At 44.5% G+C, this 22436-nt stretch overlaps 1 protein-coding gene across 3 annotated transcripts in view; it reads left to right on the top strand.

Moving 5' to 3' along the window:
* Positions 1 to 22436, top strand: part of LOC141098594 (cytochrome P450 2C5-like) — a 227412-nt gene that overhangs the window by 158693 nt on the left and 46283 nt on the right. For all 3 annotated transcript variants that reach the window (XM_073586512.1, XM_073586513.1, XM_073586514.1), the window contains one exon: positions 15939 to 16099. In XM_073586512.1, coding sequence (XP_073442613.1) covers positions 15939 to 16099 — 161 coding nt within the window. The remainder of the gene's footprint in view (positions 1 to 15938; positions 16100 to 22436) is intronic.

Below are 22436 nucleotides of genomic sequence, written 5' to 3'. Positions count from 1 at the left end.
AGTGTTTTTGTATGTTTATGTTGCGGTGCCTCTGTGTGTGAAGAGAGCTCGCTTTGCGCACTTCGGGTGAAGTCTAACCAGTGCGCATTATACCGTCATATTGCTTGTCTGTCATTGCCTAGCAGCGGTGTAACTTCTACTGCAGGGTGGACCCCGAGCGGCGAACGCACTTTATTAATTATTTTTATTTAGTGCGTTCCGCCGTTCCTAACAGCCATACTGACATCAGGTGACAGCTCCTCAGGCAGGACAGTGACCAGGGACGGTAAGGTCGTACATAACATCATAATGCAGGCAAGACTGACTGACGTTTTCACACAGGGTGTTCGACAGCCAAAATTCACGGATTCATTTTCCAACAGGAGCAGTAGGATAGATTTTGCTTTTGTGAGTCCTACTGAGGCTGTCAGCGCCCTGAGTGAGAAGGTCGTCCCTTACTCTGATCACCTTGCCTTGTGCTTCTCTCTGGGGACCTCTAACCATCCGGACATTGGTAGAGGGTTGTGGAAGCTCAATTCCAGTCTCTTGGATGATGCCTATGTTCAGAATTGTGTTCACTCCCTTATCCAGCTTCATCTAGACAGGGTTGACTTCTATGACAACATGACCGACTGGTGGGAGGACGTCAAGGAGGATATCAGATCCCTCTTAAAGAGACTGTCAGTTAATAAAGGGAGGAATAAGTACAGCCAGTACCTAAAGCTGCGCAAAGTCACTGTATTTGGCGGGCGGGGATGACAAAGTGAAGATCGACCGGCTGAAATCTGAGGTAAGGCAGTATCAGTATAGCAGATATACCTCCCTGGTTCTTGAATGGGATTATGGGTCCTTAGGGGCCCCTGTCCCTTTGAGAACTGCAGGGAGAGGGTGGCCAAAAAAATGGTCATGGGTCTCATTGACTCCCAGGGTGTATTGCAGCATTCACGGGAGGGTATCCTGGAGGTGGTGAGATCTTACTATGCTGACTTGTTTCAGAGGAAAGTTTTGGATAAAGATAAAATTCTTCTACTCTCCACTGGCCCTGAGAGATTGTGTTACCACTACCCTGCAGGAAAGCCTTAAGTTACTAAACTGGAAGCGACTTCCTCCTAAACTGTTTGAAGTCACTTGGCTTTCACTACATAGTCGGCTCTTTGTCAGGGGGAACCTGAAACATCTGTGTGTCTCTGATCGGAATTGTCCCCTTGGTTGTCAGCAGGAGGAGACTATGGAGCACTTTATATGTGATTGCTGGGGAGGGAGGAAGATCTGGGAGGAGGTGTCAGCTAATCTAAAAATCCCCAGACTGCGGACCCTAAAGTACCCTGACATAATCTATGATGTCCCCTCCACTGTTAGTAACATCGACAGAGAAACAATGTACATTATAATCAGTGTCATCAAATATTATCACTGGCACATGAGAACCCGGGTGTCATTACTCAATGAGCCATTCGATCACACCGCTGCAGTCAATCAGGTTATGTCAGAACTCTGGTGGATAAAATCACTAGAAGTTGGAAGGATTCCAAGAAACATTATGTTATGGAGGAACTTAAAATTCAGTTAGGAAATATGATTTATTTTATCTTATTTTCTTCTTCCCTCCCCAGGCGTGGACACTTTAATTTATTTATGAATATGATCTGATTATTTAGTGCTTGTGTATATATAACCTAAGTGATTTGTGTTTTGTAATTCTGGATGATTTTTGTTTTATTATAATTGTATTTATGTTTGGTTTTATAATAAAAAATTGCCCCTATGTACAAGAATATAACTATTATAGTACTGCCCCCTATGTACAAGAATATAACTACTATAATACTGCCCCTATGTACAAGAATATAACTACTATAATACTGCTCCTATGTACAAGAATATAACTACTATAATACTGCCACTATATACAAGAATATAACTACTATAATACTGCTCCTATGTACAAGAATATAACTGCTATAATACTGCTCCTATGTACAAGAATATAACTGCTATAATATTGCTCCTATGTACAAGAATATAACTACTATAATACTGCCCCTATGTACAAGAATATAACTACTATAATACTGCCCCTATGTACAAGAATATAACTACTATAATACTGTCCCTATGTTTAAAAATATAACTGCTATAATACTGCCCCCTATGTACAAGAATATAGCTACTATAATACTGCCCCTATGTACAAGAATATAACTACTATAATACTGCTCCTATGTATAAGAATACAACTGCTATAATACTGCTCCTATGTACAAGAACACAACTACTATAATACTGCTCCTATGTATAAGAATATAACTACTATAATACTGCCCCTATGTACAAGAATATAACTACTATAATACTGCCCCTATATACAAGAATATACCTGCTATAATACTGCTCCTATGTACAAGAATGTAACTACTATAATACTGCTCCTATGTACAAGAATATAACTACTATAATACTGCCCCTATGTACAAGAATATAACTACTATAATACTGCCCCCTATATGCAAGAATATAACTACTATAATACTGACCCTATATACAAGAATATGACTACTATAATACTACTCCTATGTACAAGAATATAACTATTATAATACTGCCCCCTATATGCAAGAATATAACTACTATAATACTGACCCTATATACAAGAATATGACTACTATAATATTGCTCCTATGTACAAGAATATAACTACTATAATACTGCCCCTATGTACAAGAATATAACTACTATAATACTGCCTCCTAGCTGTGAGGTTGTGTGTTTGTAGCTCTCCTGATGTCTGGAGCAAGCCCAGGGGGAGGCCACCCTGGGCGGGGTAACTCCCCAAGCAAGGCCCAGGCTTCCAGGCCTACACTTGGAAGTAACGCTCAAGTTGTGTCTAAGGCGGATGCAAGTCCCAAAGTTGTTTCTGATGGAAAGAAAGCTCAGAATGGAAGTAGCAGCACCAGCAGCAAGAAAGATGAAGCTGTGAAAGTGCAAAAAGTAACAGAACAAGGAAAAGCCATGGCTGTGGGTAAGAAAGTTCCAGTTAAGCAGTCGGCCAGCCAAGGCAAGCAGAGTGAAGGACAACTAGGAGAAATCCAGAAGAAATCTACTGGTGAGAAGCTGAATGGGGGGAAGCAGCCTGCAGCTCAGGAGGTGCCATCACCATCTTCAGGTGTGCAGCTGACTCCCAGCAGGCAGAGGAGAACCTCACTGGAGAGACAGACGCTCCAGGAGAACCTGCAGCAGAAGCATGTGGTGGCCAGCATGGCGAGCTCTGGGCGCACAAGGTCGCAGTCAGGTGGCAGCAGTAAAAGTGCTGTGGAGCCTGGAGCCACGAAACCAGCGGTGGTGAAAGTTAAGGAGACGTCTGGTTTCAAGCATCCAGGGACATTGCTGAAAGCAGGATCCCAGGAGGAGACGCCATGTGCACCTGAGCTTCAGGTCGCAGAGGAGATCCCAGGACTGGTCAAGAGGCTCGGGGAGTTACAGCAGCACAAGGACTTGCTGCAGAAACAGATAGACATGGGCTATAATGTAAAGGCTGCTAATCCTGGTGGAGATCACACCTTTTGTGATCAGACTCTGAACATGCTTGGTATACAGCTGGCAAAAGTGGTGACGGACATGGACTGTGTCCTAGAGAGGATGGGGCCCCTGGCAGAGACTTATAGGAACCAGGAACTGTTTATGTCACACAAGCAGGACTCTGCAGGTTCCAGCTCAGACATTGTCCCAGGTGAGCCCCAGAAGCCGGTGCGGCCAGTGCTGCAGCCTGCAAGTTTCTGCTTCCAAAAGGGTCAAATACTGCAGCCGCAGCAGCATGTTATGCAGATTCCAGCAGGTGTACCACAAGTCTCAGAATGCCCAGCACAGCAGCCTGCAGCAGATTCCAAGCAGCAGCATGGACTGCACTTTCCAGCAGAGGGACTACAAGTCTCAGAATGCCAAGCACAACAGTTGGGCAGTGGACATGTGCCGGTCATTACTGATGGTGCCCAGCAGGGCTCTGATGCTGGGGATAACCGCGCTGTATCTGGGGGGCTGGGGGCTTGGGGGAGCACAGTATCTTTGGTGGACGCTGCACAGTCTGATAATGACATTGATGTTGATGATAACAATGTGCATGATAATGTCTGTGATTTCCCCCCTTTAATTTCAAGCACACAAGGTGTGGCTGCCCCTCCTGCTGCAGATCTTCACCCCGTCAGTCAACCCAATGTGACCCCGCACGGTCCCCCCAGTAATGCCTGGAGTCGTGGTGCTCCGTCCTTTACCTCTGGTACCAACTATACAGGCCAGGCGTTTAAACGGAGAAACGTTGTGCGTTTCCGGCACAGAGGTGCCAAGGAGGACCTGCCAGACAGGAGGTTTGTCATCAGGGAGCTCTTGTGCCACCAGATGGGGTTTGTGCCAGTCAGCATCCTGGCAGTGATTAATCTTCCAGACAGGCAGGGCTATGATGTCAGCTTTAAGCTCATGTCTGACCTGGACAGATTCTGGTCTAGTTTCCCCAAGTTTAGAGACTCGGAGGGCTGGAGTAAGTTCAGCTTTATTCCTATCTCTAAGCCAGATACTGTCACTGTAAGTGTCATCTTCTGGAATGAGTCTGTTCCCCCGCAGGACATTGTGGTGTGGCTCCGGAGGCATTGTGACCTGGTCTCTGACCTCACCAAAAGCAGAGACAGTGATGGGATCTGGACGGGAGGGTGGCGGGTTTTGGTGAACTGCGCCAGTGCAATAACATCACGGCCCACTTACCCAACTCCTTCTTTATTGGGAGGGAGAGGGGTGTGTGTTTCTATCCTGGGCAGTCTCGTAAGTGCTTTAAATGTGGCAAGGCAGGTCACCTGGCAAATACCTGTACTGTGGTGAAGTGCAGCCTGTGTGGGGAGGTCGGCCATCTAGCTGCAGACTGCCAGAACATCAGGTGCAACCTCTGTGGGAAGATCGGTCACCCTCACAGGGACTGTCCAGACGCCTGGCACAATATCTGTAAGGACTTTCCTGACGAGGACTTGGTGGCAGGGGCAGAGATTCTGGAGTAGGCAGCTTTACTGTCAGGGGAAATACTGACCAGACCAGAGGTCCACCAGGGGTCTACTCAGCTAACACCAGAGCAGCAGGGTTCAGAGAGAGAACAGGAGAGTATGGAGGTTGTACCTCAGGGGCAGCGGTCACAGGAAGGCATTACTTCAGTGCTACCATCTGTGTCTGAAGAGTATAGCAATAATCAGAAAAGGAAGAAAAAGGACAAGGCCTCCCGTAAACCTGAGGGGTATGACACTGGCCAAGGAGCCGGGAAGAAATTCCAGAGCTCTGCAGGTGTAATGGTCGTATCTAACAGGTTTGATGTTCTGTCTGAGTCTGACGGCGATTTTGAAGATGACCTTAAGAGAATTGACGCAGAGTGTGATAGGGAAGTAGAGGACTGTCCTCCGCCAAAGCGGAAGCCCTTACCTGAGGGCACTCGGGTAGAGTCTGAGATGGAGACCGGTGGTGAACAGAATAACTCCGACTCAGATCTGTGACGCTGTCAACCAGATAATGTCCAAACTCAGATAGGGAAAATCATTAGGAGAAATTAGGAAATGTTAAGATAGAGAAGGATGAGTCACTGGGTAGGAACATGATGAGCTCTGTTTGCAAAGTGTTTTTTTTTTTTTTTTTCTCTCCTCAAACTACGAGTATGGACTCTAAGTTAATTTGATATTTATAACCTGGATATGTAATGAATGTATGTACAATCCTAGTGAATTCAGTTTTGTATTATTGGAGGAATGTTATTTGGATTTGTTTGGTTTTTACAATAAAAATTGCCCCCTATGTACAAGAATATAGCTACTATAATACTGCCCCTATGTACAAGAATATAACTACTATAATACTGCTCCTATGTATAAGAATACAACTGCTATAATACTGCTCCTATGTACAAGAACACAACTACTATAATACTGCTCCTATGTATAAGAATATAACTACTATAATACTGCCCCTATGTACAAGAATATAACTACTATAATACTGCCCCTATATACAAGAATATACCTGCTATAATACTGCTCCTATGTACAAGAATGTAACTACTATAATACTGCTCCTATGTACAAGAATATAACTACTATAATACTGCCCCTATGTACAAGAATATAACTACTATAATACTGCCCCCTATATGCAAGAATATAACTACTATAATACTGACCCTATATACAAGAATATGACTACTATAATACTACTCCTATGTACAAGAATATAACTATTATAATACTGCCCCCTATATGCAAGAATATAACTACTATAATACTGACCCTATATACAAGAATATGACTACTATAATATTGCTCCTATGTACAAGAATATAACTACTATAATACTGCCCCTATGTACAAGAATATAACTACTATAATACTGCCCCCTATGTATAAGAATATAACTACTATAATACTGCCCCTATGTACAAGAATATAACTACTATAATACTGTCCCTATGTTTAAAAATATAACTGCTATAATACTGCCCCCTATGTACAAGAATATAACTGCTATAATACTGCCCCTATATACAAGAATATAACTACTATAATACTGCCCCCTATATGCAAGAATATAACTACTATAATACTGCCCCTATATACAAGAATATAGCTACTATAATACTGCCCCTATATACAAGAATATACCTACTATAATACTGCCTCCTAGCTGTGAGGTTGTGTGTTTGTAGCTCTCCTGATGTCTGGAGCAAGCCCAGGGGGAGGCCACCCTGGGCGGGGTAACTCCCCAAGCAAGGCCCAGGCTTCCAGGCCTACACTTGGAAGTAACGCTCAAGTTGTGTCTAAGGCGGATGAAAGTCCCAAAGTTGTTTCTGAGGGGAAGAAAGCTCAGAATGGAAGTAGCAGCAGCAGCAAGAAAGATGAAGCTGTGAAAGTACGTAAAGTAACGGAACAAGGAAAAGCCATGGCTGTGGGTAAGAAAGTTCCAGTTAAGCAGTCGGCCAGCCAAGGCAAGCAGAGTGAAGGACAACTAGGAGAAATCCAAAAGAAATCTACTGGTGAGAAGCTGAATGGAGGAAAGCAGCCTGCAGCTCAGGAGCTGCCATCACCATCTTCAGGTGTGCAGCTGACTCCCAGCAGACAGAGGAGAACCTCACTGGAGAGACAGATGCTCCAGGAGAACCTGCAGCAGAAGCATGTGGTGGACAGCATGGCGAGCTCTGGGCGCACAAGGTCGCAGTCAGGTGGCAGCAGTAAAAGTGCTGTGGAGCCTGGAGCCACGAAACCAGCGGTGGTGAAAGTTAAGGAGACGTCTGGTTTCAAGCATCCAGGGACATTGCTGAAAGCCGGATCCCAGGAGGAGACGCCACGTGCACCTGAGCTTCAGGCCGCAGAGGAGATTCCAGGACTGGTCAAGAGGCTCGGTGAGTTACAGCAGCACAAAGACTTGCTGCAGAAGCAAATAGAAATGGGCTATAAGGTAAAGGCTGCTAATCCCGGTGGGGATCACACCTTTTGTGATCAGACTCTGAACATGCTTGGTATACAGCTGGCAAAAGTGGTGACGGACATGGACATGCCAAGGAGGACCTGCCAGACAGGAGGTTTGTCATCAGGGAGCTCTTGTGCCACCAGATGGGGTTTGTGCCAGTCAGCATCCTGGCAGTGATTAATCTTCCAGACAGGCAGGGCTATGACGTCAGCTTTAAGCTCATGTCTGACCTGGACAGATTCTGGTCTAGTTTCCCCAAGTTTAGAGACACGGAGGGCTGGAGAAAGTTCAGCTTTATTCCTATCTCTAAGCCAGATACTGTCACCGTAAATGTCATCTTCTGGAATGAGTCTGTTCCCCCGCAGGACATTGTGGTGTGGCTCCGGAGGCATTGTGACCTGGTCTCTGACGTCACCAAAAGCAGAGACAGTGATGGTATCTGGACGGGAGGGTGGCGGGTTTTGGTGAAACTGCGCCAATGCAATAACATCACTGCCCACTTACCCAACTCCTTCTTTATTGGGAGGGAGAGGGGTGTGTGTTTCTATCCTGGGCAGCCTCGTAAGTGCTTTAAATGTGGCAAGGCCGGTCACCTGGCAAATACCTGTACTGTGGTGAAGTGCAGCCTGTGTGGGGAGGTCGGCCATCTAGCTGCAGACTGCCAGAACATCAGGTGCAACCTCTGTGGGAAGATCGGTCACCCTCACAGGGACTGTCCAGACGCCTGGCACAATATCTGTAAGGACTTTCCTGACGAGGAATTGGTGGCAGGGGCAGAGATTCTGGAGGAGGCAGCTTTACTGTCAGGGGAAATACTGACCAGACCAGAGGTCCACCAGGGGTCTACTCAGCTAACACCAGAGCAGCAGGGTTCAGAGAGAGAACAGGGGAGTATGGAGGTTGTACCTCAGGGGCAGCGGTCACAGGAAGGCATTACTTCAGTGCTACCATCTGTGTCTGAAGAGTATAGTAATAATCAGAAAAGGAAGAAAAAGGACAAGGCCTCCCGTAAACCTGAGGAGTATGACACTGGCCAAGGAGCCGGGAAGAAATTCCAGAGTTCTGCAGGTGTAATGGTCGTATCTAACAGGTTTGATGTTCTGTCTGAGTCTGACGGCGATTTTGAAGATGACCTTAAAAGAATTGACGCAGAGTGTGATAGGGATGTAGAGGACTGTCCTCCGCCAAAGCGGAAGCCCTTACCTGAGGGCACTCGGGTAGAGTCTGAGATGGAGACCGGTGGTGAACAGAATAACTCCGACTCAGATCTGTGACGCTGTCAACCAGATAATGTCCAAACTCAGATAGGGAAAATCATTAGGAGAAATTAGGAAATGTTAAGATATGGAAGGATGAGTCACTGGGTAGGAATATGATGAGCTCTGTTTGCAAAGTGTTTTTTTTTTTTTTTTTCCCTCCTCAAACTAGGAATATGAACCCTAAGTTAATTTGATATGTATAAACTGTATATGTAATGAATGTATGTACAATCCTGGTGAATTTAGTTTTGCATTTTTGGAGGAATGTTATTTGTATTTGTTTGGTTTCTACAATAAAAATTGCCCCTATATACAAGAATATAACTACTATAATACTGCTCCTATGTACAAGAATATAACTACTATAATACTGCCCCTATGTACAAGAATATAACTACTATAATACTGCTCCTATGTACAAGAATATAACTACTATAATACTGCCCCTATATACAAGAATATAACTGCTATAATACTGCTCCTATGTGCAAGAATATAACTGCTATAATACTGCTCCTATGTACAAGAATATAACTGCTATAATATTGCTCCTATGTACAAGAATATAACTACTATAATACTGCCCCTATGTACAAGAATATAACTACTATAATACTGCTCCTATGTACAAGAATATAACTACTATAATACTGCTCCTATGTATAAGAATATAACTGCTATAATACTGCTCCTATGTACAAGAATATAACTACTATAATACTGCTCCTATGTATAAGAATATAACTACTATAATACTGCCCCTATGTACAAGAATATAACTACTATAATACTGCCCCTATATACAAGAATATAACTACTATAATACTGCCCCCTATGTATAAGAATATAACTGCTATAATACTGCTCCTATGTACAAGAATATAACTGCTATAATATTGCTCCTATGTACAAGAATATAACTACTATAATACTGCCCCTATGTACAAGAATATAACTACTATAATACTGCTCCTATGTACAAGAATATAACTACTATAATACTGCTCCTATGTATAAGAATATAACTGCTATAATACTGCTCCTATGTACAAGAATATAACTACTATAATACTGCTCCTATGTATAAGAATATAACTACTATAATACTGCCCCTATGTACAAGAATATAACTACTATAATACTGCTCCTATGTACAAGAATATAACTACTATAATACTGCTCCTATGTATAAGAATATAACTGCTATAATACTGCTCCTATGTACAAGAATGTAACTACTATAATGCTGCTCCTATGTACAAGAATATAACTACTATAATACTGCCCCTATGTACAAGAATATAACTACTATAATACTGCCCCCTATATGCAAGAATATAACTACTATAATACTGACCCTATATACAAGAATATGACTACTATAATACTGTTCCTATGTACAAGAATATAACTACTATAATACTGCCCCCTATATGCAAGAATATAACTACTATAATACTGACCCTATATACAAGAATATGACTACTATAATACTGCTCCTATGTACAAGAATATAACTACTATAATACTGCCCCATGTACAAGAATATAACTACTATAACACTGTCCATATGTACAAGAATATATCTACTATAATACTGCTCCTATGTACAAGAATATAACTACTATAATACTGCCCCTATGTACAAGAATATAACTACTATAACACTGCCCCTATGTACAAGAATATATCTACTATAATACTGCTCCTATGTACAAGAATATAACTACTATAACACTGCCCCTATGTACAAGAATATAACTACTATAATACTGCCCCCTATGTATAAGAATATAACTACTATAATACTGCTCCTATGTATAAGAATATAACTACTATAATACTGCTCCTATGTACAAGAATGTAACTACTATAATACTGCTCCTATGTACAAGAATATAACTACTATAATACTGCTCCTATGTATAAGAATATAACTACTATAATACTGCTCCTATGTACAAGAATATAACTACAATAATACTGCCCCTATGTACAAGAATATAACTACTATAATACTGTCCCTATGTTTAAAAATATAACTGCTATAATACTGCCCCCTATGTACAAGAATATAACTGCTATAATACTGCCCCTATATACAAGAATATAACTACTATAATACTGCCCCCTATATGCAAGAATATAACTACTATAATACTGACCCTATATACAAGAATATAGCTACTATAATACTGCCCCTATATACAAGAATATAACTACTATAATACTGCTCCTATGTACAAGAATATAACTACTATAATACTGCCCCTATGTACAAGAATATAACTACTATAATACTGCTCCTATGTACAAGAATATAACTACTATAATACTGCCCCTATATACAAGAATATAACTACTATAATACTGCTCCTATGTACAAGAATATAACTACTATAATACTGCCTCCTAGCTGTGAGGTTGTGTGTTTGTAGCTCTCCTGATGTCTGGAGCAAGCCCAGGGGGAGGCCACCCTGGGCGGGGTAACTCCCCAAGCAAGGCCCAGGCTTCCAGGCCTACACTTGGAAGTAACGCTCAAGTTGTGTCTAAGGCAGATGCAAGTCCCAAAGTTGTTTCTGAGGGAAAGAAGGCTCAGAATGGAAGTAGCAGCAGCAGCAAGAAAGATGAAGCTGTGAAAGTGCATAAAGTAACGGAACAAGGAAAAGCCATGGCTGTGGGTAAGAAAGTTCCAGTTAAGCAGTCGGCCAGCCAAGGCAAGCAGAGTGAAGGACAACTAGGAGAAATCCAAAAGAAATCTACTGGTGAGAAGCTGAATGGAGGAAAGCAGCCTGCAGCTCAGGAGGTGCCATCACCATCTTCAGGTGTGCAGCTGACTCCCAGCAGACAGAGGAGAACCTCACTGGAGAGACAGACGCTCCAGGAGAACCTGCAGCAGAAGCATGTGGTGGCCAGCATGGCGAGCTCTGGGCGCACAAGGTCGCAGTCAGGTGGCAGCAGTAAAAGTGCTGTGGAGCCTGGAGCCACGAAACCAGTCGTGGTGAAAGTTAAGGAGACGTCTGGTTTCAAGCATCCAGGGACATTGCTGAAAGCAGGATCCCAGGAGGAGACGCCATGTGCACCTGAGCTTCAGGTCGCAGAGGAGATCCCAGGACTGGTCAAGAGGCTCGGTGAGTTACAGCAGCACAAAGACTTGCTGCAGAAACAGATAGACATGGGCTATAAGGTAAAGGCTGCTAATCCTGGTGGAGATCACACCTTTTATGATCAGACTCTGAACATGCTTGGTATACAGCTGGCAAAAGTGGTGACAGACATGGACTGTATCCTAGAGAGAATGGGGCCCCTGGCAGAGACTTATAGGAACCAGGAACTGTTTATGGCACACAAGCAGGACTCTGCTGGTTCCAGCTCAGACATTGTCCCAGGTGAGCCCCAGAAGCCGGTGCGGCCAGTGCTGCAGCCTGCAAGTTTTTGCTTCCAAAAGGGTCAGATACTGCAGCCGCAGCAGCCTGCGGCAGATCCCAAGCAGCAGCATGTTATGCAGATTCCAGCAGGTGTACCACAAGTCTCAGAATGCCCAGCACAGCAGCCTGCAGCAGATTCCAAGCAGCAGCATGGACTGCACTTTCCAGCAGAGGGACTACAAGTCTCAGAATGCCAAGCACAACAGTTGGGCAGTGGACATGTGCCGGTCATTACTGATGGTGCCCAGCAGGGCTCTGATGCTGGGGATAACCGCACTGTATCTGGGGGGTCGGGGGCTTGGGGGAGCACAGTATCTTTGGTGGACGCTGCACAGTCTGATAATGACATTGATGCTGATGATAACAATGTGCATGATAATGTCTGTGATTTTCCCCCTTTAATTTCGAGCACACAAGGTGTGGCTTCCCCTCCTGCTGCAGACCTTCACCCCGTCAGTCAACCCAATGTGACCCCGCACGGTCCCCCCAGTAATGCCTGGAGTCGTGGTGCTCCGTCCTTTACCTCTGGTTCCAATTATACAGGCCAGGCGTTTAAACGGAGAAACGTCGTGCGTTTCCGGCACAGAGGTGCCAAGGAGGACCTGCCAGACAGGAGGTTTGTCATCAAGGATCTCTTGTGCCACCAGATGGGGTTTGTGCCAGTCAGCATCCTGGCAGTGATTAATCTTCCAGACAGGCAGGGCTATGATGTCAGCTTTAAGCTCATGTCTGACCTGGACAGATTCTGGTCTAGTTTCCCCAAGTTTAGAGACACGGAGGGCTGGAGTAAGTTCAGCTTTATTCCTATCTCTAAGCCAGATACCGTTACTGTTAGTGTCATCTTCTGGAATGAGTCTGTTCCCCCGCAGGACATTGTGGTGTGGCTCCAGAGGCATTGTGACCTGGTCTCTGACCTCACCAAAAGCAGAGACAGTGATGGGATCTGGACGGGAGGGTGGCGGGTTTTGGTGAAACTGCGCCAATGCAATAACATCACTGCCCATTTACCCAACTCCTTCTTTATTGGGAGGGAGAGGGGTGTGTGTTTCTATCCTGGGCAGCCTCGTAAGTGCTTTAAATGTGGCAAGGCGGGTCACCTGGCAAATACCTGTACTGTGGTGAAGTGCAGCCTGTGTGGGGAGGTCGGCCATCTAGCTGCAGACTGCCAGAACATCAGGTGCAACCTCTGTGGGAAGATCGGTCACCCTCACAGGGACTGTCCAGACGCCTGGCACAATATCTGTAAGGACTTTCCTGACGAGGACTTGGTGGCAGGGACAGAGATTCTGGAGGAGGCAGCTTTACTGTCAGGGGAAATACTGACCAGACCAGAGGTCCACCAGGGGTCTACTCAGCTAACTCCAGAGCAGCAGGGTTCAGAGAGAGAGCAGGGGAGTATGGAGGTTGTACCTCAGGGGCAGCGGTCACAGGAAGGCATTACTTCAGTGCTACCATCTGTGTCTGAAGGGAATAGCAATAATCAGAAAAGGAAGAAAAAGGACAAGGCCTCCCGTAAACCTGAGGAGTATGACACTGGCCAAGGAGCCGGGAAGAAATTCCACAGTTCTGCAGGTGTAATGGTCGTATCTAACAGGTTTGATGTTCTGTCTGAGTCTGACGGCGATTTTGAAGATGACCTTAAAAGAATTGACGCAGAGTGTGATAGGGACGTAGAGGACTGTCCTCCGCCAAAGCGGAAGCCCTTACCTGAGGGCACTCGGGAAGAGTCTGAGATGGAGACCGGTGGTGAACAGAATAACTCCGACTCAGATCTGTGACGCTGTGAACCAGATAATGTCTGAACTCAGATAGGAAAAATCATTAGGAGAAATTAGGAAATGTTAAGATAGAGAAGGATGAGTCACTGGGTAGGAACATGATGAGCTCTGCTTGCAAAGTGTGTTTGTTTTGTTTTTTTTGTTTTTTTTCCCTCCTCAAACTAGGAGAATGGACTCTAAGTTAATTTGATATATATAAACTGGATATGTAATGAATGTATGTACAATCCTGGTGAATTCAGTTTTGCATTATTGGAGGAATGTTATTTGTATTTGTTTGGTTTTTACAATAAAAATTGCCCCTATATACAAGAATATAACTACTATAATACTGCTCCTATGTACAAGAAAATAACTGCTATAATACTGCTCCTATGTACAAGAATATAACTGCTATAATATTGCTCCTATGTACAAGAATATAACTACTATAATACTGCCCCTATGTACAAGAATATAACTACTATAATACTGCTCCTATGTACAAGAATATAACTACTATAATACTGCTCCTATGTACAAGAATATAACTACTGTAATACTGCTCCTATGTATAAGAATATAACTACTATAATACTGCCCCTATGTACAAGAATATAACTACTATAATACTGCCCCTATATACAAGAATATAACTACTATAATACTGCCCCCTATGTATAAGAATATAACTGCTATAATACTGCTCCTATGTACAAGAATATACCGTAACTACTATAATATTGCTCCTATGTACAAGAATATAACTACTATAATACTGCCCCTATGTACAAGAATATAACTACTATAATACTGCTCCTATGTACAAGAATATAACTACTATAATACTGCTCCTATGTACAAGAATATAACTACTATAATACTGCCCCTATGTACAAGAATATAGCTACTATAACACTGCCCCTATGTACAAGAATATATCTACTATAATACTGCTCCTATGTATAAGTATATAACTATTATAATACTGCCCCTATGTACAAGAATATAACTACTATAATACTGCCCCCTTTGTACAAGAATGTAACTACTATAATACTGCTCCTATGTACAAGAATGTAACTACTATAATACTGCTCCTATGTACAAGAATATAACTACTATAATACTGCTCCTATGTATAAGAATATAACTACTATAATACTGCTCCTATGTACAAGAATGTAACTACTATAATACTGCTCCTATGTACAAGAATATAACTATTATAATACTGCTCCTATGTACTAGAATATAACTATTATAATATTGCTCCTATGTATAAGAATATAACTACTATAATACTGCTCCTATGTACAAGAATATAACTACTATAATATTGCTCCTATGTATAAGAATATAACTACTATAATACTGCTCCTATGTACAAGAATATAACTACTATAATACTGCCCCCTATGTACAAGAATATAACTACTATAATACTGCTCCTATGTACAAGAATATAACTACTATAATACTGCCCCCTATGTACAAGAATATAACTACTATAATACTGCCCCCTATGTACAAGAATATAACTACTATAATACTGCTCCTATGTACAAGAATATAACTACTATAATACTGCCCCCTATGTACAAGAATATAACTACTATAATACTGCCCCTATGTACAAGAATATAACTATTATAATGCTGCACAAATGTCCCCCATCCAGGTTCTAAGTTGTAATGAATAAAGCCACATCATAGCCCTATCCTTCGTGTATTGTCACATTAATCTGAAAACAGCACTGGCATGACGTTGTTGGGCTTCTAGCTCTTTCGATCTGGTTTCGGATACATCCTCTGTCACTATGAATATTACAACCCTGGCTTTTTAATGAGATATATATATATATATATATATATATATATATATATATATATATATATATATAAATAAATATATGTAATATCTTCCTACAAAGATCTAAAATCTATTTAGAATTTGTATCTATCTATAGTCTTGGTAATAAACAGACAATTTGCTTCCTTATCGTTATTTTCCCTTTCTTTTTGCTGTTCCTTTAGGTGAACCCTTTGACAACGCCATGATATTGAACACTGCCTTCTGTAACATCATTGTATCTATATTATTTGGACATCGCTTTGATTCTGATGACCCGGAACTGGAGAGGCTTTTGATCAGCTTACTGGATGTTTCTGGTTCACTTGGCAGTCCTATTTCCTTGGTAAGTTCATTGTTATTATGATTTTTTTTGCAATTTGCTTGTGTATGTATTGTGTTTAGTAACCAGCTATTAGAACACTGTGTATTCTGGCATTCACAAGGCTTCACTTAGGCCTGAGGTCTCCTAACACCATGGGAGGTCCCACCAGAGTGTACCGTGCATGGACACATACTTACCTTCTACAAATTATCTACAAAGTAACAGCCCTAGCTCACATCGCAAACTCAACTTCTCCAGCGATGCTCTAGGAGTGCTGAATGCTTATGGAGGAAAACCCGCACACCAGAAGACTTCATCCACTTCAAATTTATGTTAAGAATCTATAACGCTGCCCTTCACCTCGCCAAACAGACTTACTTCACCACCCTGATCTCCTCACTATCCAAAAACCCCAAGAAACTTTTTGACACCTTTCACGCCCTCCTCAGGCCAAAAGCACAAGCCCCTCTCACAGACATTTGTGCTGATGACCTGGCCTCCCACTTTATAGAGAAAATAGATAATCCGCTCCCAACCACTAAGTGCTGTGACTCCCATCTCTCCCTACTTTTCCCCCGATTCACTCTCCACATTTGATCCCATCGCAGAAGAAGTAGTCTCCAGACTCCTCTCATCTTCTGATCCGACTACATGCACTACCGACCTGACACGATCCATTTTCGGATCTGTGGCAGAGTCTGGACTCTCTTATATGAACCTTTTCCCTTTCAGGCCCTGGAGGGTTAATATGATTTTTTGCCCCCGGTGGCCGCTAGTGTTACTGCAACTGTAGTTGCTCTGCTGATGATTTGCCCCCCCGGTGGCCGCTGGTGTTACTAAATGTTTAATTAGCCAGCAGGTGGTGACCACCCCCCTCCTTCCTATAAAAGGTCGTCAGGTACTTAGCTCGTTGTTGGTAATACTGGTCATTCACTAACTAACCTTGCTGAAGAGAGGAGTTATTTGGAGCAGTGCTGTTGCAGCTTCTGGAGCCTTGGTGTTTCTGCTGGAAGCTGTGTCCGGGTGCCTTCCTCTGCGGTCTGGTGCATGACTGCAGAGCAAGCTAAGTTTATTTATTTTTCCCTGTCTGTTATTTTTCCCTGGTGTGTTATTAGTACAGTGGCAGCTGCAGCAGTTGGTGGGGTTTGGGGCCTTGGTTGAGGTGCAGGCCCAAACAGAACCCAAGATATCTCTCCCTGACAGGTTTACTGGAGGGAGAGATAAATTCTTGGTTTTTCAGGAGGCCTGCAAGTTATACTTCAGGCTCCATCCTCATTCATCAGGGAGTGAGGAACAATGGGTGGGAATCATTATGTCCCTTCTTAAGGGTGATCCCCAATGCTGGGCCTTCTCCCTGCCAGTCGATTCACCATCTCTACGATCAGTGGACGAGTATTTGCGGCATTGGAGCTGGTGTATGGAGATCCTGATGGCGTCTCCCTGGCGGAATCCCAACTCCATATGATCAAGCGGGGGGCCAGCCTGCTGAGGAGTACTGCTCAGAGTTTAGGAGGTGGGCCACTGACACATAGTGGAATGACCCTGCACTTAGGAGTCATTTTGTGCAGGGTCTGTCCCCAGGATACTCTGGTGCAGTACGCCGCCCCCAAGTAGTTGGAGGCCGCCATGTCCCTTGTTATCCGTGCGGATAGACGCCTCAGGGAGAGGCATACACCAAATGTGCTCCCTGTAGTCCTTGCTAGGGAGGAGGACACACCAGTGCTAATGGAGGAACCCATGCAGATCGGAGTAGTGGATTTCAAAAGAGGGTTGCCTGCGATTCGCCGTGGTATGGGGGCATGTTTTTTCTCTGGGCAGACTGGCCATTTTTTAAAACTCTGCCCAGCGCGCGCCAAATCTTTGGTAGAACCTAAGCAGCCGCGTTCCCCTGGTCGTGTGGAGGGAGGCAACCAGGGAGTCTATATTTCCTCCATTTTGCCCTCTCAGTGTACTTTGTCAGCAGAAGTGGTGATTGGCGGGGTACCTGAGGGCATACCGGTGTTTGTCGACAGTGGAGCGGGAGTCAATTTGGTGGATGCTCACTTTGTCCAGACTCATGGCCTGAGGTGTAGGACGCTGACCAAACCCCTAAGCGTTCAGGCCATTGACTCTGTCCCACTGAGCCAGGGGAGATTGACCCAAGTCATAGAAAATATACATCTGCGTATAGGAACTCATTATGTAGAGTCCCTGTCATGCTACGTCTTGGGAGGAATGCCATCACCTATCATTTTAGGCCTACCTTGGTTAGAAAAACACAACCCGGTCATAGATTGGCGGTCTAGGGAAGTAGTCAGCTGGGATCAGTCGTGTGAGGGCTTCTGCCTGGGGCTACTGTCTTTGCCGTCTTTCTACAGCCGTCCCATTCTTCTCCAGTGGGGGCAGCAGAGGTGCTGCCAGGGAGTAGGGGCAAGTCTCAACGCTCACCATTAGCCAACCCTGAGAGGCGGAGTCCTCATAGGAGGAGGGGTCAAAGGAGGATGGTGGTTCCCTCTGTGAATTGCGGGGGTGTGAGTGTGGTGACACAGGGGGATGCCTCTGTTGCTAGTTCCTGGAAGAGTTCACTGTCTTATGGCAAACGTGTGTGTGGCAATAAACGTTCAGGTCCAGACCTGTGTGTGAACGAGTATGTATGGGTGTCCACCAAAAACATCCAGTGGAAGTGTACTGCTGGGGTCTGGAGTTCTCGGGTGATCAGGCCGTATTGGGTGTTGGCCATCCTTGGCCCGGGGACTTACCAGCTGGAGTTACCCCCAATTATGCCCATACACAACTCATTCCCCAGGTCGGTGCTCTGGAGATTTGTGGTGCCTCCGGAGCATACGTTGCCACTTCCATCTGCCCATGTTTGCCATAAACCTGAGAATCAGGTAGTTGCTGAAGTGAACTCTGGTGGATCTAGGCATGCTCACTGTAGGTGGTTTTCCGGTGAGGTGCGGTGTTGAGGGTCCAGAGGTCCCTCATTGAAGGAAGGGTACTGTCACGATCCATTTTCGGATCTGTGGCAGAGTCTGGACTCTCTTATGTGAACCTTTTTCCTTTCAGGTCCTGGGGGGTTAATATGGGTTTTTGCCCCTGATGGCCACTGGTGTTACTACAACTGTAGTTGCTCTGCTGCTGGTTTGACCCCCGATGGCCGCTGGTGTTACTACAACTGTAGTTGCTCTGCTGCTGGTTTGCTCCCTGGTGGCCGCTGGTGTTACTACATGTTTAAGTAGCCAGCAGGTGGTGACCACCCCCCTCCTTCCTATAAAAGGTCGTCAGGTGCTTAGCTCATTGTTGGTAATACTGTTTATTTTTCCCTGTCTGTTATTTTTCCCTGGTGTGTTATTAGTACAGTGGTGAGGACCAGTGTCCGCACTTGCCAGTTCCCTAGTAAGGGATTGGTACAGGGCAAGTGAGGGACTGAGGTATCCTGGTCGGCGACAGGTTGAAAGAACCTGTATAGGGAATGTGAGAAGAATTCAGGGCTCTTCCTTAGGAGAGTGCAGGAGGTGTCTACTTCCCCATTCCCTATTATAGGGCCCACCGTTGTAATTGTTTCTCCGGTGTCCCCTTGTCTGTCTTGTTGTTTTGTGACCGACCAATTGTCGGGTCGCGTCACGCAGAGCCAGACTGTCATGATCCATGCTGGATCATGACAGATAAAATGCACTAGTAACCTTTTTTATTCCTTAAGCTGTGGTGCTTAAAGATAGTTTTGCCCCCAGTGGCCATTAGGGTCATTGCACTGTGGTGGTTTCAGTTTTGCCCCCAGTGGCCATTAGGGTCATTGCACTGTGGTGGTTTCAGTTCTAGTTTTGCCCCCGGTGGCCGTTAGGGTCATTGCACTCTGGTTTCTTTAGTGCATGTGATTATAAAGCAGGTGTGATTGGAGCTAGAGGTGTGGAAGGAACTAGAGAGAGTTCCTTGCAGCTCTGACAAAGCTTGGTGAAGCAGCAGCTATTCAAGAGGAAAACTGCATTCAGGTGGTGGACTCTGTAGCTGGGAGCAAGAGCAACAGAGCAAAGCTAAGTGGTGTTACCCCTGTTTTGTAACTTTCCTTTTGTGTGTTTCAGTGCAGTGGTGGGATTAGTTTCTGCACCATCCATTTCATTAGAAAGGGCTAGGTGCAGGGCGAGCTAGGGTTCTTAGGTTCCAGCTCGGTGACAGGTGCGGAGCCTGTATAGAGACTGTTAGGAGTGTAGAGACTGGCTCAGGGGAGTGCAGGGGGTCTCCACGTCCTTGTTCCCTATCAGAGGGCCCTCCATTGTATCAGTTTCCCTGGTGTTTCCCTTTATTATTTAAATTCGCCCTGCTGGAGGAGGTGTATCCAGTTATACGTGTAATACTGAAATTCGCCTGCTGGAGGCGGTGTATCTGGCTGCACGTTATATTATTTAAATTCACCCTACTGGAGGCGGTGTATCCAGGGTCACGTGTGTGATAGAAATTCGCCCTGCTGGAGGCGGTGTGTCCAGTCACACGTTGACCATCACACAGACTTATCGTGACACGACCCCATTCCCTCACATCTCCTCCAGTCTCTCTCTATAGTAGTTAAAACTCACCTAACTACAATATTTAATCTCCCTCTCCTCAGGCATTTTCCCATCCTCCTTCAAACACTCTATTGTTACTCCATTGTTAAAGAAACATGCTCTCGACCCATCCTGCAAAAACAACTACAGACCAGTCTCCAATCTACTCTTCATCTCTAAACTCTTGGAGCACCTAGTCTACTCCCGCCTTACCCGTTACCTCTTCACTCAGTCCCTCCTAGACTCTTCACAGTCCGGCTTCTGCCCCCTACATTTGACTGAAACTGCACTCATCAAAGTTACCAATGACCTTCTGACAGCAAAATGTAACGGTGAACACTCTGTGATCATTCCTCTCCACCTTTCTGCAGCTTTTGATGCTGTCGACCACCGTCTCCTACTCTCTAGGCTCCACTCACTAGGCATTAAGGACACTGCTCTCTCTTGGTTCTCTTCCTATCTTTCTGACCGCTCCTTCAGTGTTTTATTCACTGGCTCCACTTCATGTCTTCCTCTCACTGTCGGGGTACCTCAAGGCTCAGTCCTTGGCCCCCTTCTCTTCTCTCTCTACGCTGCCCCAATTGAACAGACTATCAGCAGATTTGGCTTTCAGTACCATCTTTATGCTGATGACACACAACTATACATGTCATCCGTTGACCTTACCCCCGCTGTACTACAGACAGTGACTGTCTGTCCGCAGTCTCCAACATCTTGTCCGCCATCTGAAACTCAACCTCTCCAAAACTGAACTTCTTCTGCTCCCACCATCTACTAACCTCCCTAAACCTGACATTTCCCTCTCCATGGGTGGCACCGTAACAACACCCTGGCAGCAGGCGCGCTGTCTGGGTATTATGTTTGACACCAATCTCTCCTTCACATCCCATATACAATCTCTTGCCCCCTTTTGCTGCCTGCACCTAAAGAACATCTCTAGAAGCCGCCCTTTTCTCACCATGGAAACAACAAAAACTCTCACTGTTGCCTTGATCCACTCCCGTCTGGACTACTGCAATGCTCTATTAATTGGTCTCCCCGTTACTCGACTTTCCCCTCTCCAGTCCATTCTTAATGCAGCAGCCAGGGTCATTCATCTGGCAAATCGGTACTCGGACGCGTCCGCTCTTTGCCAATCATTACATTGGCTGCCCTTTCATTATAGGATCCAATTCAAAGTACTTGTTTTCACCCACAAAGCTCTCCACGGTGCGGCACCCCCCTACATCTCCTGCCTCATTTCTGTCTACTGACCTAACAGACAGCTGCGCTCTGCAAACGACTTTCGACTAACCTCTGAACTAATCCGTACCTCCCAATCCCGACTCCAAGACTTCTCCCATGCTCCGCCAATCCTCTGGAATGCTATACCCCAAGATATTAGGACTATCCACAATTTGCATAGTTTTAGGCGCTCCCTCAAAACACATTTGTTCTGATCGGTCTATCACATTCACTAATCAAAGTCTTTTTATGTGAAAGTGTGCGTGTGTAACCAATTCACCAAAAATGTGTGGTGTATTCTTTCATTAAAATGCTTTATTGTTACTGTGTGTGTGTTTAATTAACTCTTTATTTACTGTTGGATTAGTAATGGAAAGGTGTCTTATTGACACCTCTCCATTACTAAGCCAGGCTTAATGTCACCTTATAATAGCAAGGTGACATTAACCCTTCATTAACCCCACTTGCCAGGGTAAGTGGGAAGAACCCGACAAAGCTCCAGAATAGGCGCATTTAATAGATGCACCTTTTCTGGGCAGCTGCAGGCTGCTGTTTTTAGATTGGGTGGGGCATATTAATGGCCCCTTACCAGCATGACAATAGCAGCCCGGACC

Source organism: Dendrobates tinctorius, unplaced genomic scaffold (genome assembly GCF_039654945.1).
Source record: "Dendrobates tinctorius isolate UK_male_01 unplaced genomic scaffold, ASM3965494v1 ptg000093l, whole genome shotgun sequence".
Classification (NCBI taxonomy): Eukaryota; Metazoa; Chordata; class Amphibia; order Anura; family Dendrobatidae; genus Dendrobates; species Dendrobates tinctorius.
Note: the sequence above shows the minus strand (reverse complement) of the source record. Positions and strands in the feature narration are given on the sequence as shown.